General features: G+C 39.3%; 3 protein-coding genes across 3 annotated transcripts; 2 read left to right on the top strand and 1 right to left on the bottom strand.

The window, feature by feature from the left end:
* PCOAH_00005030 (KIR protein) lies at nt 1–944 on the top strand (the record flags this gene model as incomplete). Its single annotated transcript, XM_020057318.1, has 2 exons — nt 1–9; nt 168–944. The coding sequence occupies 2 exons, from the start codon at nt 1–3 to the stop codon at nt 942–944; spliced, it is 786 nt and encodes a 261-aa protein (XP_019912955.1).
* A 1,176-nt stretch (nt 945–2,120) lies between these two features.
* Nucleotides 2,121–3,147, bottom strand: PCOAH_00005020 (SICA antigen; the record flags this gene model as incomplete). The annotated part of the gene is made up of 2 exons (XM_020057317.1): nt 2,121–2,747; nt 3,121–3,147. 2 exons carry the CDS (start codon nt 3,145–3,147, stop codon nt 2,121–2,123), a joined length of 654 nt encoding a protein of 217 aa, XP_019912980.1.
* Nucleotides 3,148–12,722: 9,575 nt separating this feature from the next.
* On the top strand, nt 12,723–15,163 carry PCOAH_00005010 (Uncharacterized protein; the record flags this gene model as incomplete). The annotated part of the gene is made up of 2 exons (XM_020057316.1): nt 12,723–14,987; nt 15,119–15,163. The coding sequence occupies 2 exons, from the start codon at nt 12,723–12,725 to the stop codon at nt 15,161–15,163; spliced, it is 2,310 nt and encodes a 769-aa protein (XP_019912904.1).
* Nucleotides 15,164–15,211: the final 48 nt, after the last annotated feature.

Genomic DNA, 15,211 nt, shown 5'->3' with positions numbered 1-15,211 from the left:
ATGGCTCACGTAAGACGCTTTATTTCCTTATTCCAATGGGGAGCATTTGAATAATAAGTACATATAATACTTTTTACATATGCATGACGTAGTGTAAAATAATGGAGGAATATATATATTATTAATTATATGTACAGGTTTCATTTCTGGATATTTTACCTTCAAAGAAGGAATTCTATGATAAGTTCGATGTGGGCGCAGAAAAATGCAAAGATAACTGCACAGAGAAAGTAGACACTGCTCTTGTTTCAATTAATGATACAGATGGTCTTAGAAATAAAATTGAAGCAGCATGGTACTACGTATCCTATATGTATAAAGGAAAAGACAACTCATCCAATGATGCACCGTGTCATTTCCTATACTACTGGATAGGACATGAATTATTTGAGAGCCCTGCAAGCGGAAATTCCAATGTTTCCCTACAAGCTATTTGCAGTGCTATAAATGATACATATCAGAACCATAAATGTGAAATTGCTTGTGCACCTATTGACAAGGAGGAGTTCGACGAGAGAAAAATAATAAATGATTTCTCTTATGACTTCAGCAATATAAAAGAATATCTACAGCACTATAATAATAACCACAATACGGACTTCAACACATACATCGATAAAGTTCAAGCGGCCACTAAATTTATGGACGCCAAGTGTGGGGGGACCGAGGGTGGATACTGTAAACAATTTTGGCCAAATCATAAGGATGACATTCAAAAGAAATTACAAGACTTGAAAACTGAATTAACAACTGCACAAGAAAGAATAGCCGAGGCAACAAAAGCAGCACAAACAGCAGCATCCTTAGCAAAAGACGAAGCCGTTCGTTCTGCTACTACCACCTCTTCTCTTTCTTCTATCTTTGGTACCTTAGTAACTACCACCCTTGTTCCTTTCTTATTATACAAAGTAAGCAACAAAAAATTTCAAAATTTAAAAAAATAAAAAAAATTGAATCATTTAACAACCTTCCTTCCATCAACCACCCCCAACAACTTTCCTTCCACCAACCATCCCCAACAACTTTCCTTCCACCTACCACCCACCTAACAACCCACCTACCACCCACCTAACAACCCACCTACCACCCACCTAACAACCCACCTACCACCCACCTAACAACCCACCTACCACCCACCTAACAACCCACCTACCACCCACCTAACAACCCACCTACCACCCACCTAACAACCCACCTACCACCCCTAACAACCCTAACAACCTTCCTTCCGCCCTACCACCTAACAACTTTCCATCTACCACCCGTAACAACCTACGTATCACCAATACCCCTAACAACCCACCAAACACCTAACAAACTTCCTTCTTTCCAACCCTAACACCACCCTCCTTCCCTTCAGTATAAACCATGGTCTTCTTGGTTTGGTAACCACTCAAGTGGAAAAAGAAAGAGAAGATCAGCCGGGCGTGATATTGACGACTTAACAGAAACTTCGACTATAGGTCCAACTGCAGAGGACGAATCAACAGTATATGGTGTACAGTCTCGGAGGGGAAGAACAGGAACAAGAACCAATAATAGTACAAATAGTCATCGCAATGTAGGTCGCCAAAATATTGGTTACCAGAACATGTAAGACCTGTAAAGGAATGTTTGCCGTCAAAGCAACATAAATAACACCGCACACAGAATGCATACAATGTAAGAAGCAAAAATGACCATTCTTCGTTTCTTTCCCTCATTCCTTCTTTTTTCCTACATTCCTTTTCTTTTCTTTCCTTTCCTTTTTTTCTTTTTTCCTTCTTTTCTTCACATTCCTTTTTTTCCTTCCTTCCATGTGTTTGTTTGAATAAGAAGCTAAGGGAAAAACATACTCCCAACGCGGATGCGGAAAAAGGTTCTGACATTTTTGAAGAAATATACTCGTATTTCAAAAAAACGAAAAAAAAATTATTAAGTTAAAAAATTTTATAACAGAATGAGTAAGCATTTTTTCTAATCTGCAATAAAAGAAGAAATTTTACCAAAACAAATCAAAATAAAGTGAAAAGAAAATTTTTTTTTTTCACTTCCACTTATATTAATTACACATAAACGTGTAAAAAATTTTATACAAAACAAAAAAAAAAAAAAAAAAAAGGAAAAATATTTACTACACGCTAAAACCCGAAACCAGAATCTGAACATGGAACCCCCTTGTTAGGAACATTTTTCTTACAAAGAAAGTCTTCTTCCCTACACCCGCAATCTGAACTTGGAACCTGTTCCTTATGAACGTCTTTCCTAGTAAAATCCTCCTTAGGAACAAGGTTTTCCTCCCTAAACCCGGAATCAGAACTTGGAACCTGTTCCTGAGGGATACCTTCCTTAGGAACAAAGTCTTCCTCCCTAAACCCGGAATCTAAACTTTGAACATCCTTTTCCTTAGGAACATCTTCCTTAGGAACATTTTCTTCATTCATAAATTCTCTTGCCATAAATTCTTGAACCAAAATTTCAAAAAAGTCTTCCTGGTTCAGTTTGTTGTCCCCCTTTTGACATTCGTCTAACACTTCTAAATGAATATCAATAATCATGCGGCGACCAACACGGCGGTCGAGACGTTCCCTTTTCCTCCTTTTCGTTGGAGCAGATCTTGGTTGTTTTCGCTCCTTTACTAAGGTGTATTCATGTGGACCATCATCCTGGTCGTCCACATGAGCAAGGAGTTGTTCTTGTAAGATTGAAGGACGACGCACCTGATGAGCTCTTCTGTAACGTTTTCTTTTGCCTGGTAGGGCAAAATACTAAAAAAAAAAAAAAAAGAAAATGTGTTTTTAAAAGGAGCGAGTGTTGCTTTTAAGAAGAATAAGTACTATTCCTAACATAAGTCCGAAATCCTACATGTACACACCCTTGAAGTGCGAAATTCTACACAAGCACCCTTAAAATGCGAAATCCTAAATACACACCCTAAAATGCGAAATCCGGCACACACACACCCCTTAAATGTGAAATCCTACACACACTCCCTAAAATGCGAAATCCAATAAACTGAAACGCGGAACTTAAGCGCGAAATCCTACACAAACACAACCTAAAATGCGAAATCCTACACAAACACACCCTAAAATGCGAAATCCTACAAGCACACCCCTAAATGCGAAATCCTGTACACACCCCCAATCCTTCACTCCTTTCTTTCATTATTTTTTTTCTCATTTTTTTTTCATTCTGCCTTTTTTTTCTTTTTTTGTTTCTTTCTTTTTTCTTTTTTTCTTTTCTTGAAATATTAATTTTTTTTTTTTCATTTCATTTTTTTTTTTTTTTTTTCTTACCTTCCAAAGGAGATAACTTATGACAGAAGTACCAATGATGACAGGAATGGTAGGAAGGTATGGGGTAAAATCAGAAGGGTTTATAGGGTTACTAACTGGAAGAGCGGAAGGCGCGTTGCCTCCGCCATTCCCCCTTCCACGACCTTCTGTCTTAGTAGTAGGAACTCCAGATGACGCTGTTGTTGTTGTTTCTCTTGTAGGTGGTGGTTGTGATTGTTGGGAACCACTACCTGGGTGAGCAGTGGTAGTGGGTGAAGTATCTCTTTGAGAATTACTACCAACGGAACCACCTCCATCACTATGTGAACCAGGTGGACCAGCTGCTCCAGGAGGTTGCTGTGAATCAGCAGCTGAGGGTTTTGCAGTCTGAACTCCATTGACTGCTGGAGCAGAAGCCGTAGCCTGTTCAGCTTTAGAGGAACTGGAGATGGATGGGTTTTGAGTGTCTGTACCACTAGTGTTTGGAGATTGGGAACCGGAATTGTTAAGGTTAGGAGTAGAAGAAAGCTGCGTTTTATCTTCAGCTACGTCAACCGTAGCCGGCTTACTACCGGCGGCACCTTTAGGACCAGTAGTCCCAGTGGCTTCCTGGTATTCATTGGAAGGAGCAGTGGACGGTTCTGTTGGTGGTATATCATCACCGTCTAGATTAAGGCATGCACTGGGATCTGCGTCAGCATCAGCTTCCCGGTTCTCACAATCTACAACAGTAGACTTATCTACTTTCTTTGGTGCTGGTGCTGATGCTGATGCTGATGCTGATGCTGGAGGGTCTGTGTTGACTAATTTCCGTAATTCCTTTGATCTTCCTTTCCCTAATAGGTCTACAATTCTTGCATTCCGGCAATCTCCATTTTGTTTCTTTTCTTCCTGCTCTTTCTCTTCCCCTTTACAATTCATCCAAGTCATTATTTGTTCAACAGCATAAACACCACCATCCTTTTTCTTCGCTACTTCTAACCATTCATGTACTTGTGTCCCAAATAAATCGTTCCCAGACTTTATATCCTCCTCTTTGACCCAGTCACATTCTATTCCGTTTTTCCCACTTGGAAATTTGTTTCCCTTTCCTTCCATAGCTCCAGAGATAATGCTCATAACTTGATCCATATTACATTTCTCTTTAAGAATTTCCAATATAATTGTATGTCCTATTATACATTCTAAGTACGGCACCCACTCTTCCTTCTTTCCATTCTTCCTTCCCCACCTATTTTTACCCTTGTCCCATCCTTCCATCCAGTAGATTATTTTTACTATATTCTTGCATATATCCTTCATTTGTCTTTTCCAGTTTGGATTTGTATGATTTATGCTACCACATATGTGCGCTATGTTCGCTGGAGCTGCATCCGACATTTCCATATAACCCTTCAGTTCATCCATCATTTTTTTTACTTCTTCTTTTACATTATCCTGAAAAATAAGGAAGAAGGAAGAAATAGACATATGAAACATACAGATTTATTCTTCTTCCTTCCTTCATATATGTAGTCCTAATAGAATGCTCTTCCCTTTTTCCATTATATATATTGTCTAAATTGTCTGTTTCTTTAAATATATTCTTTTAATTAGTTCTTTTCCTTCTTTTTATTTCTTTTTCTTTTCTTCTTTTCTTATTTTTTCTTCTTTTCTTATTTTTTCTTCTTTCCTTTCTCTTTCTTCTTTTTCTTTCTTTTTTCCTTTCTTTCTATTTCTTTTTCTTTTTTTTTTTGCATGCACCCTTTCCAGGGTGCAACTGGAGGGTTGCCCCTTGTTCGGTTCGACGCGAGTTGTCGGGTTTCCTTCCCTCCTTGTACGGTTCTCTTCCCCCCATGTCCGGTTCCTTCACGCCTTGTCCCCCTTCCTTCCGCCCCTTGTCCGGTGTCCTTCCCCTTGTGCAGTTCATCCTCCCCTTGCCCGGTACTTTCCCCCTCTGTCCTGTTGCCCTTTCTCCGATTCCTTCCCCCCTGTTATGTTGGACCCCCTTTCCGGTTTTCTTCCCCTCGCCTGGTGCCTTTCCCCCTTGTCCACTCTGTCCCCCTGTTTGGTTAACACAGCTTCACCTTCACCCCATTTCCGGCTACTTGTCTGCGAGGAGTTTTTCCCCTTCAAAAAACCCTTTTGTCTTAAAATAATAGGCCATAAACCCTCAATCCTAAATCGTAAACTCTAAATCTAGAACCCTGAATCCTAAACCCTAAAACCCTGAACCCTAAAATCCCAAAACCCCAAACCATAAACCCTGAACCCTAAACACTAAACTCTGAACCCTTTATTTTTTTAAAACATGAGGCTATATTTGTTGAACCCCTAAACCAGAAATCCGAAGTCCTATAACCTGAAGCCTAAACCCTGAACCAGAAGTCCTATTCTCCAATTTTCCACTTATTATCCACATATCACACCTACTCTCCACCTTACCCTTAACCCGGGACCCACCTTCCCTGAAACTTAAGCCTAGAATCATCCTTCAACATTTTTTTCTTCTCTCCCTTTATTTTTCCTTTTTTTTTTCTATTCCTTTATTTTAATTGATTCTTTTCTTTTTTTGTTTTAACGTTTTTATTTTTAAATTATATTATTAGTATATATGGGTGCGTGCTTGGTCCTAATTCTTTTTTCTTCTCCTTTGAATATATAATCATATGTATTCTGCCTTATTCTTTTTTTTTCCGCCTTTTCTTTCCTTTTCTTCTTTTTCTTTTTTACTTAACTTTCCTTCTTTACTCCCTTGAACCTTTCTTTTTTACTCCCTTAAATTTTCCCTTTTTACTCCCTCTTAAACCTTCCTTCTCCTTACACCTTAAACTTTCCTTTTTCCTTCCCTCTTAAAATTTCTTTTTTTTTTTTTTTCCTTAAACCTTCCTTCTTTGTACGTTCCTTCTTTTTCTTTTATAAAAATATCATAACACAGCTTACCACACGAGATTTGCCTTTCTTACCTGATCTAATGTCCCTCCATTCTGCGTCCACTCTTTCTTCTTTGCATCCCATGCTTCTCTTAGTTTTGTCCTCTTCTGTTCTACTTCCGGACTTGGTTCGGATGGGCATTGATCAGTTACTACAGGGGTAACTTGATCATTGGAGGGGGTTACCGGTGATGATGCTTGGGATTGGGGTGGTGGAGTTGGTGCTGCTGATGCTGCTGCTTGGGGTGGTTGTTCGGAGGCTGGACTCTTTACTGTTGCTGCAACAGCTGCCTTCGATGGAGCAGCTGCTGCTTTCTTCTCTTCCTGTACTTGCTCTTCAATTTTACTTTCTAATTTTTTCTTCATTTCACTCTCAGTATCATTCGGATCCATTTTTTCCATTACTTGGTTTGCACCTTCCCTTGACAAATAATTCTTATCTGCCATTATTTTCTTTATTTCGCTTACTTTTTCTTCTATGTCCTTCTTTTCCTTATTTTCTTCCTGAGACCCCTTTGTTTCCTTCCTGCCTTTTCCATTTGTCGCATCTTGGGTACAATTTTTTCCTTGTGTTTCTATTGCGTTATAATTCCGCACTTTCTTTTGGTCTTTCCACTTTCCGTCGTTTATCCAGTCACTTATAGTCTTACTAATAAGTTTTCCCCCTATTTGTGCATCTTGACGATTAAATGCACTACACACATCATCCGTCATATTATTCCCATGCAACTGGGTTACTGTTCCTGCTACTATTCCTGAAGCATATGGGAGTACCTTATTAAAACGACAGTTGCTTCCATATAATTCCACTAATACTGCATTTCCCACTAAACACCGAAGGTAAGTGTCCACTACATCTTCCCCTTTGACCTTATCCCTTACTGTTAAATTTTGCGTCAATCCATTTGTATATAACATTACTGACATCATATTCCTGCATAATTCCTTTTCTGGATTATTCCATGGAGTAATTGGTTCATTGTTCTCATCCATTCCTTCATTGCATAAATGTCTTATTCCGTCCTCCTCCCCTGGAAGTGTGCTCATAAGATTAATAAATATTTCTTGCATTCTACCCCACATGTGATCCTACATTTTATACATTACATGAACATATATGCCTATATGTAATATATTTGCGAATTATAATATGTTCCTGCGTACATATATACGTACATATTTCCCACCCGTACTCTTAATATTACTTTCTTACATTAATAACGTCCTTCAAATGGGGGTACCTCCTTATTTTCTGGAACCATTGTTCGTGTACTTTTTTCCAAATTTCTTCTCCGTTGGATGGTGCTGTCTTGGGGACGGTCTGCCCCGGCCTGCTCTGTGGAGTACGTTGCCGAACCTGTGTTGTTGTTGTTGTTGGAAGCCGTGTTGGAGGAGGTGGAGGGTGAATGAAATCTGGTAACTCTTGTATTTCAGCTGTTCCAACATTTTTCACCTGCTTACACGAATTTGTGGGAAGTTTGCTATACATTCTCCCGACGGCATGCTCATTCTTCATGAAAATTCCCCATATGTATTTTAAGGCATCTACACCACCTACATCTATATTTTCTATCTGTCCATATTCACATTTATAGCACTCCTTACCACGGGATAAATCAAGACACAATGTCTTCATTCCTCCGAAGGCATGCTCCATAACTCTGTCAGCTTCACAATATTTTTGTTTGAATGAAAAGAACCATACCTTCATAATAGTACAATACACATATGCCCTTATTTTTTTATTTATTTCTTCTTTCTCCTCCAGTGAAACTATCGTATGCATTTTCCACAAGTTCTTTAAAATAAAGGCACACCAGTTTTTGTCTGCTTTCTCCGTGAGTTCTTTGCCCTCATATTTCTGTTTACACCAGTCTTCTGCAATTCCATCATCATCCTCGCTAATTTTATTCAACCTTTGAATCCATTCTTTAATCTTTATCAGCAGTTCCATCTGTAAATTAAATTAGTGCATACATATATGTCCACCTTTTCCCACTTGGCCATTGTACTATTACATATTATAATATACTTGCAGAAGGATTATACACACTCATACTACTGAAGTAAGTAGTAGGGCATTAAATACATACCCTATCTTGAATTTTTCTCTCTTCCAATCCTTTCTTCCGGAACCAATCTTCCTTCAATTTACCCCATGTTTCCTCCATTATTACACATGCATTATTCAATATTTGTGTTATTTAATAATTCAATATATTATTTTATCAAATATTATGTGCAACGTACATTTTTTCCCCCTATATTATTCTTCTATGATTGATTGGTTCTTTCTTTCCAGAAGTAGTATGTGTGGAATATTTTTTTTCATTCATTTTTTTTTCACTCCTCTTTCGCTCTTTTTCACGTTCGCTTCTTTTTTCCTTTCCTTTTTTCTTTTATTCATTCTTTAAAAGAAACATTGTTGGGCATATATTTTATATATGTATATGTATTCCTTTTTGTCGTCATACAGCACATTATTTGCTTTTCTTTTGTCGTCATACAAGCACATTATTCTATTCTCCTTTTTTTTTTATTCTCTCATTTTATGTACAACTTTTACACTTAGGTTTAACGCAATTTTTTCTGTGGGAAGATGTGCTCCTCCCATAAAAATTTGCCTTAGCCGAAGTGTTGACCAGAGGGAAAAAAAAAAACAGAAAAAAAAAAATTGCTACTACAAATTATTGTAACGAAAAAAATACTAATTAACACAAAATTTTCCAACATATAAATTCTAAATAGAAATTGTTAACAACACATTGGGAATAAATTGCGAACAACAGGAGAGAGAACATTCTTCACGGAACTGTAGGGCAGAAGTGTTGATGTAATGGAAATTTCACTCCATATAAAATGTGGTGAAACTTGAATTTCCATACTAGTGAACGAATCTAGCTTTATATACTTAATTTTTTTGGGTTCCGAACAAATATAAAATAGAAATAAAATAAAATTAATGGAAATTCTTATTCCATTATTTCCTAATATTTGTTCATTCATGTTGTGTAGCACTGATTTGTTCAACATGAGTCATTCTCATCATCAATTCATTCTCCTTTCTCTCATATTATCTCTCCCTGCGCATTATGATAAAATTGTTAAATAAATAATTGCTACACATAGAAAGTGCCAACAAATAAAACGAAAATAAGATTCTCCCTAGAAAAAATTCTTAAGGAATAAATACAAAAAACGCAATTTCCCAAAAAAATGGTTTACGGTTCAGCTTTTAGGGTTCAGGCTTTAGGGTTCAGGCTTTAGGGTTCAGGCTTTAGGGTTCAGGCTTTAGGGTTCAGGCTTTAGGTTTCAGGATTTAGGGTTTAGGATTTCAGGATTTAGGATACAGGTTATAGGATTCAAGTTTTAGGATTTAGTGTTCAAGGTTCAGGCTTCAGAGCTCCAGGTTTAGGGTTTAGGATTCAGCGTTCAGATTGTAGAGATTAGGATTTTAGGTTTTAGTATTTTAGGGTTTAGTATTTTAGGGTTTAGGGGGTAGGGTTTTAGCTTCTAGGGTTTAGGGTTCAGGGTTTATGGTTTAGGATTCAGGGTTTATGGTTTAGGGTTCAGGGTTTATGGTTTAGGGTTCAGGGCTTTGGGTTTTAGCGTTTAGGGTGTAGGAATTAGGATTCAGGCTTGAGAGTTGAGGTTTGTGGATTTAGGGTTACCGTTGAGGATTTAGGGTTGCGGTTGAGGGTTTAGGTTTAGCCTTCAGGATTTAGGGTTAACCTTGAGGGTTTAAATTTTAGGGTTGGGTGTTTAGAGTTTATGGTTCAGGGTTTTAGGTTTTAGGTTCAGGGTTTTAGGGTTTAGGTTTCAGGGTTTTAGGGTTTAGGGTTCAGGGTTTTAGGGTTTAGGGTTCAGGGTTTTAGGGTTTAGGTTTAAGGGTTTTAGGGTTTAGGGTTCAGGGTTTTAGGGTTTTAGGGTTCAGGGTTTTAGGGATTAGGGTTCAGGGTTTAGGGTTTTAGGGTTTAGGGTTTAGGGGTTTAGGTTTTAGGGTTTAGCGTTTAGGGGTTTAGGTGTGGGGTTCAATGAGTAGGAAGTCGGATTTCGTGTTTAGGTTTTAGGGGTTAGGGTATAGGGTATATGGTTTGGATTTGGAGTTTAGGGTTGAAGTTTTACGGGTATAAGTATTGTATTTCTAGTTTAGGTTTTTGGTTATGGGGATCGGATTTATGATTTAGGGTATAGGAATTTGCATTTAGGTTTTAATGTTCAGGGTGGAGGGTATAGTGGTATAGGAATGGGATTTCGGGTTTAGGATTCAGATTTTATGCGTATTGGATTTCGGATTTCGCATTTAGTATTCAGGCTGCAGGGTTCAGGGTTTAGGGTTTAGAGTTTAGGCCTTAGTGTTCAGGGTTTAGGGTTCAGGATTGAGGCTGCAGGGTTTAGGGTTTAGAGTTTAGGCCTTAGTGTTCAGGGTTTAGGGTTCAGGATTGAGGCTGCAGGGTTTAGGGTTTAGAGTTTAGGCCTTAGTGTTCAGGGTTTAGGGTTCAGGATTGAGGCTGCAGGGTTTAGGGTTTAGAGTTTAGGCCTTAGTGTTCAAGGTTTAGTGTTCAGGATTCAGGGTTTAAGTTTCAGGGTTCAGGGTTTAGGGTTAAGAGTTTAGGGCTTAGTTTTCAGGGTTTAGGTTTCAGGATTGAGGCTGCAGGCTTTAGGGTTTAGAGTTCAGGTTTTTGGGGTTTGGGGTTTAGGATTTCAGGGTTTAAGGTTGTCTTTTTTTAATAGAATATTATTTACATCTCATATTATTTTGGTATTCCTATAATCTGATCTTTAAATTTTCACACCAAACTTTATGTGCTTCAATAATGCTCTCCCGGTGTAGTGTAGGTTTAACTTCTTTTTCACCCAAGGATGTGGAAAAGTGTTCCCTGTTTCCATATGTTTTACGGAAGAATAAAAAATTTTAATTTGGAGTATGAGTACTCTGCGCATTATTTAGTATGTTCCTTTTTGTTCGTAAAAAGGTGTATTATGTGATAACGTCCTCTATCGTGGATGATAGAAGTCATGCCCGAAGGATGTGCTAAAATTAAGGTATACGCTCAAAATTTATGGACACCTATGCCGTGGTATATTTGAAAATTAGAGAAATGTACTCGTTTGAATACCGTCCTTGTTTACTTCCCTTTATTATTTTTTTTTTTTTCTTGTGTTTTATTTCCTTGCACAGTATTTATGAAACATGGACATACAAGAAAATTGCAACCTTTCATATAAGCGCGAACACAGTGATATGAACAAAAATTTGCAAAAAAAATTGTCAAAAAAGTGGCACACAAATTGAATGAAAATAGAGTGGAAGGTCCAAATAAAATTTTAAGGAGGGTAACACATAAAAAAAGGGGCACACATAATTCGCGCCCCTATGCTAAATGTAAGGCAATGCTTTAAATGTGTTATATTTCTGTGGTACACTTATGTGAGGTTGCAAGCTCACGGCTTGTAAAATTCGCATATATATGTGTATGCCTGTATGTTCGCGCATATTTGCTTCTTTTTTTTCTTTCAGTTTAATTTTATGTACAAATATTTGTGAATTTTTTTTTTCTGTTATTTTAAGTTAACTTATTCTTGTCAGAGTTGCGTGTAATTTTGTTCTTGCTTTTTTTTTCTTTTTCTTCTTAATAAAATGGGTTACGCGTGGTTCGTAAGCTTGAAAACCTTGGAAGGTGTGTATAACAATATGCTATCAATGGGTTCGCACATGATGCGATGAAATATATGGGAGGTTAGATCAATTTTTACCAAAATGTCCAAAAAAATGGCCAACATATCCGAAAAAAAAATGCATGGGTTGTTGCACAACCTATAAAAGTACATATACTTTACACCAAAATGTCAAGACAACTATCCCCGAAAAAGGAAACCTGTGAAGGTATCACCACATTTGCTACATATGCACGAAGTTCTCTTTGTCGGACGCACACAAGTTGAGGTGAAAAAGTGGCCCCCTGTGCGTGGTCCAACATATGAAGTCTGCAGCGTTCCCAAATGGTTGCCATTTCCAGTTGTGGAATATTATATCCCCGGACGTAAAAAAAAAAAAAAAAAGAAAAATGCTTCTCGTGTAGAAATGGATTTCCCCACGATGGCCGCGTAAACGTCGCTTTTTTTTTTTTTTTTTTTTTTCCCTTACGCCACTGTTTTGCCATCCCAGCGATTTCTTTTAACGAGTATTTTTTTTTTTTTCCGTCCCGTTTACCAAACCAAACATTTTTCCTATTCGGGGGGACAAACAAAAGTTAGTTATTTTTCGCGTCAATTTTTTTTAAAAAATCTTTTCGACCGTGTGGGATTATAAATGATAAATGGATACCTATGCGCGATCTATGGAGAGATTTGGCTTTTTTTTTTTTTTTTGTTTTTAACTGCTTTTTCCTGTAACGGCATATGCTTACATGCCGCTTTGGTATCACCTGAGAGGGGGCGCCCCACACGAGTTGGCTAACTGAGGTTGCATGCCCACACTGACATTGGGTCCAGTCCGTGGCTAGCCCACCGGCAGAGTCAGGGTACGCGTTGGAGCACAGCCCCGGCCACTATGTCCGTGGGTGATAAACTGAACGAGGCCTTCTGTTGGCTAAAGGAAGAGTTCGATGAGTTGATAACTGACCTGGAGGTAGACAAAAGTGAACTAAACGTGAGTGACCTCTACACAAAGATTAACAACACGTTCAGGAGCATAAATGGAGGAGAGGATTCCCCCCTGTGTGCAGATGACCAGGGAGCGGCAAGCGACAAGAAAACAAAGGAACGCATTAACCATGAGGAACTCATACCCTGGAGCCATTTGAATTATTCCCTCTTCCATTATGTACACATATACAACAAAATTAGGGAGACGCTACTCATTGACGATGAGGATTTTTGCTTTAACTTCGATGCAGAAAATTTTTTTTCAAAGAGGAGGTTCTCGCCCAGTTTGGCCTTCCACCCGCTGATCAGTTCCATTGACGCTTCATATTTTAACTTCCTCCTGTTTTGCATTTTGGGTGGATCGTATGATAAGGTTAGGGGTGGGGGGGATCCCAACGGGGAGGTCACCGCCCCTTCCCCCCGGCGCCGAGGCAATCGCGCAGAAATAACCTACACCTACAGCGACGACAACTCATACAAGGAGAATTTCGTCGTGACGAAGGAGGACTATGCCGCCTTGAGTGAGGTGTACACAAAGGTGCCCAACGTGCAACGGTGCCTGGAGGGCGGGCAGGACGCGCTGTTCAACTTTGGCCCATCAACCGGTACAAATGGAGCCAATACAAATGTTGACGGTACGAATAATCACAGCGCGAATGATAGCAGCTTAAGCGGGGGGCGCGCCACGGCAACCCTGACCCGAGAGGCGCTGAACGAAACTTATGCCTTCTCCCTGAAACACAAAACCTACATGGTGCACCCCGAAATGAACAGCAAAATAACATTTTTCAATGGGGACATCTCCGCAGTAGACACGGATGCGATTGTTCTCTTTGCCAACCACAACTATCGGTTTACCAAAACGGTGTGCGAAAATTTGTACTCATCGACGTTGATGAAATTAGAGGATGAGGACAAGATGGAAATTAAGTCCAAGAAAAGTGGGGAGGTGTATCTAACGAACAGTTACGATGGAATACACAAATACGTCCTGCACGTTGTGCTGCCAAAGTACAACAGTAAATATATCCTAGCTACTCATAATACCATGAACCTATGTGTACAGGAGATTCTGTGCGTGTGTGTAGATAAAAGGATACAATCCATTTCGATCCCCATCGTTTGCTTTAGCTTGTTCTTTCCCATAAATATTTTTTTGGTGACTTTGCTGAAGAGCCTGCGGTCGCTACTTTTGTTGCCTCAGTTTTATAACGCCATCAGGTCGATTGTCTTCGTTACCAACTCGAATGACTTGTACCTGTTGACCTTGAAGTACGCGTCTATATTTTTCCCTAGATGTCGTGAGGAAATGTTCCTCTCTGCGAACATTGCTATTTTGGGAAACAAATTGGGGTCCATCGATGTGCGTAACAGGGGCATTCGCATTTTCAGGACGCTCCGGAGGGTCACCCGAGGAGCGCGCGTCCACCGCAGAAGAGTTAAAACGGGGGAGATAGTCAATTCGAAGTGGGACACCACCAGGAAGGATACCCCTACTACTAACCGTGCCTCCCCCCGGTCATCGGACTGGCCAAAATCGTTCACCTCATCCTCGTCATTCAGTTCCTCCTCAGCTGCGTCGTCCGACTCGGCCGGCTCATTCACATCCCCCGCGTCGTCAGACATTTTCAAGGAAACAGACACGGAGTTTTTAAGTCTAAAGACGGAAAGCGAAGGCCATAAAAATTTCTACAAGTTACATGAAATTAACAAAAGGGAAGACAACATGATGGCAAATCTGGAGCGCTGTCTCCGTCTCAGTTGCATGTACAATGTAAAAAACAAATACAGTGAATTTGAAAAGGATTCTTTTCTCTACGAATACGGGATAGATGAACATGGAAGGAAAACAATGGTCGTCAATTTTTTTAAGTTCCCTCAAACGTATAACTACCATTTGTTGTTTCTGTATATATTGTTTCACTTCAACTCTTTCATGCGAAATCACTTTGTGTTGCTTTTCATTTTCTCTGAAAGTATATCGACCCAAATTACTAACGTCTTGTCTCTCTTCAAGGATCTTTTCCAACTCGTTACAGATTTTTTGCATAACCTAAAGGTCATTTATTTTTTTAATTATTCCCTCGCCTTCAAGGTGTTTATCTATGTACTTTACCCGTTCATCCCGGCCAGCATCTACGACAACATCGTGTACCTTAACGATGGCCAGGTGAGGACAGGAGCGTCAAAATGGGAGTTGCGGAGAATACGCGACCAGATTGACTGAACAGCCCCTCAATCGCCGAAACGAACGTGTGTTTATATATCACCTTCTCCCATTTTTCTTCCCCCCAACTGCAGGAACTATCGAAGCACTTCGACGTTAAGAAGGCCTTGAGGCAATGAGGAATGGGAAGACGCCAGGCCGATTCGCCTCGCGCGTACACATTTCTT

Source organism: Plasmodium coatneyi, chromosome 3 (genome assembly GCF_001680005.1).
Source record: "Plasmodium coatneyi strain Hackeri chromosome 3, complete sequence".
In the NCBI taxonomy this organism is placed as follows: Eukaryota; Apicomplexa; class Aconoidasida; order Haemosporida; family Plasmodiidae; genus Plasmodium; species Plasmodium coatneyi.
This window is presented reverse-complemented; position numbering and strand designations above follow the sequence as displayed.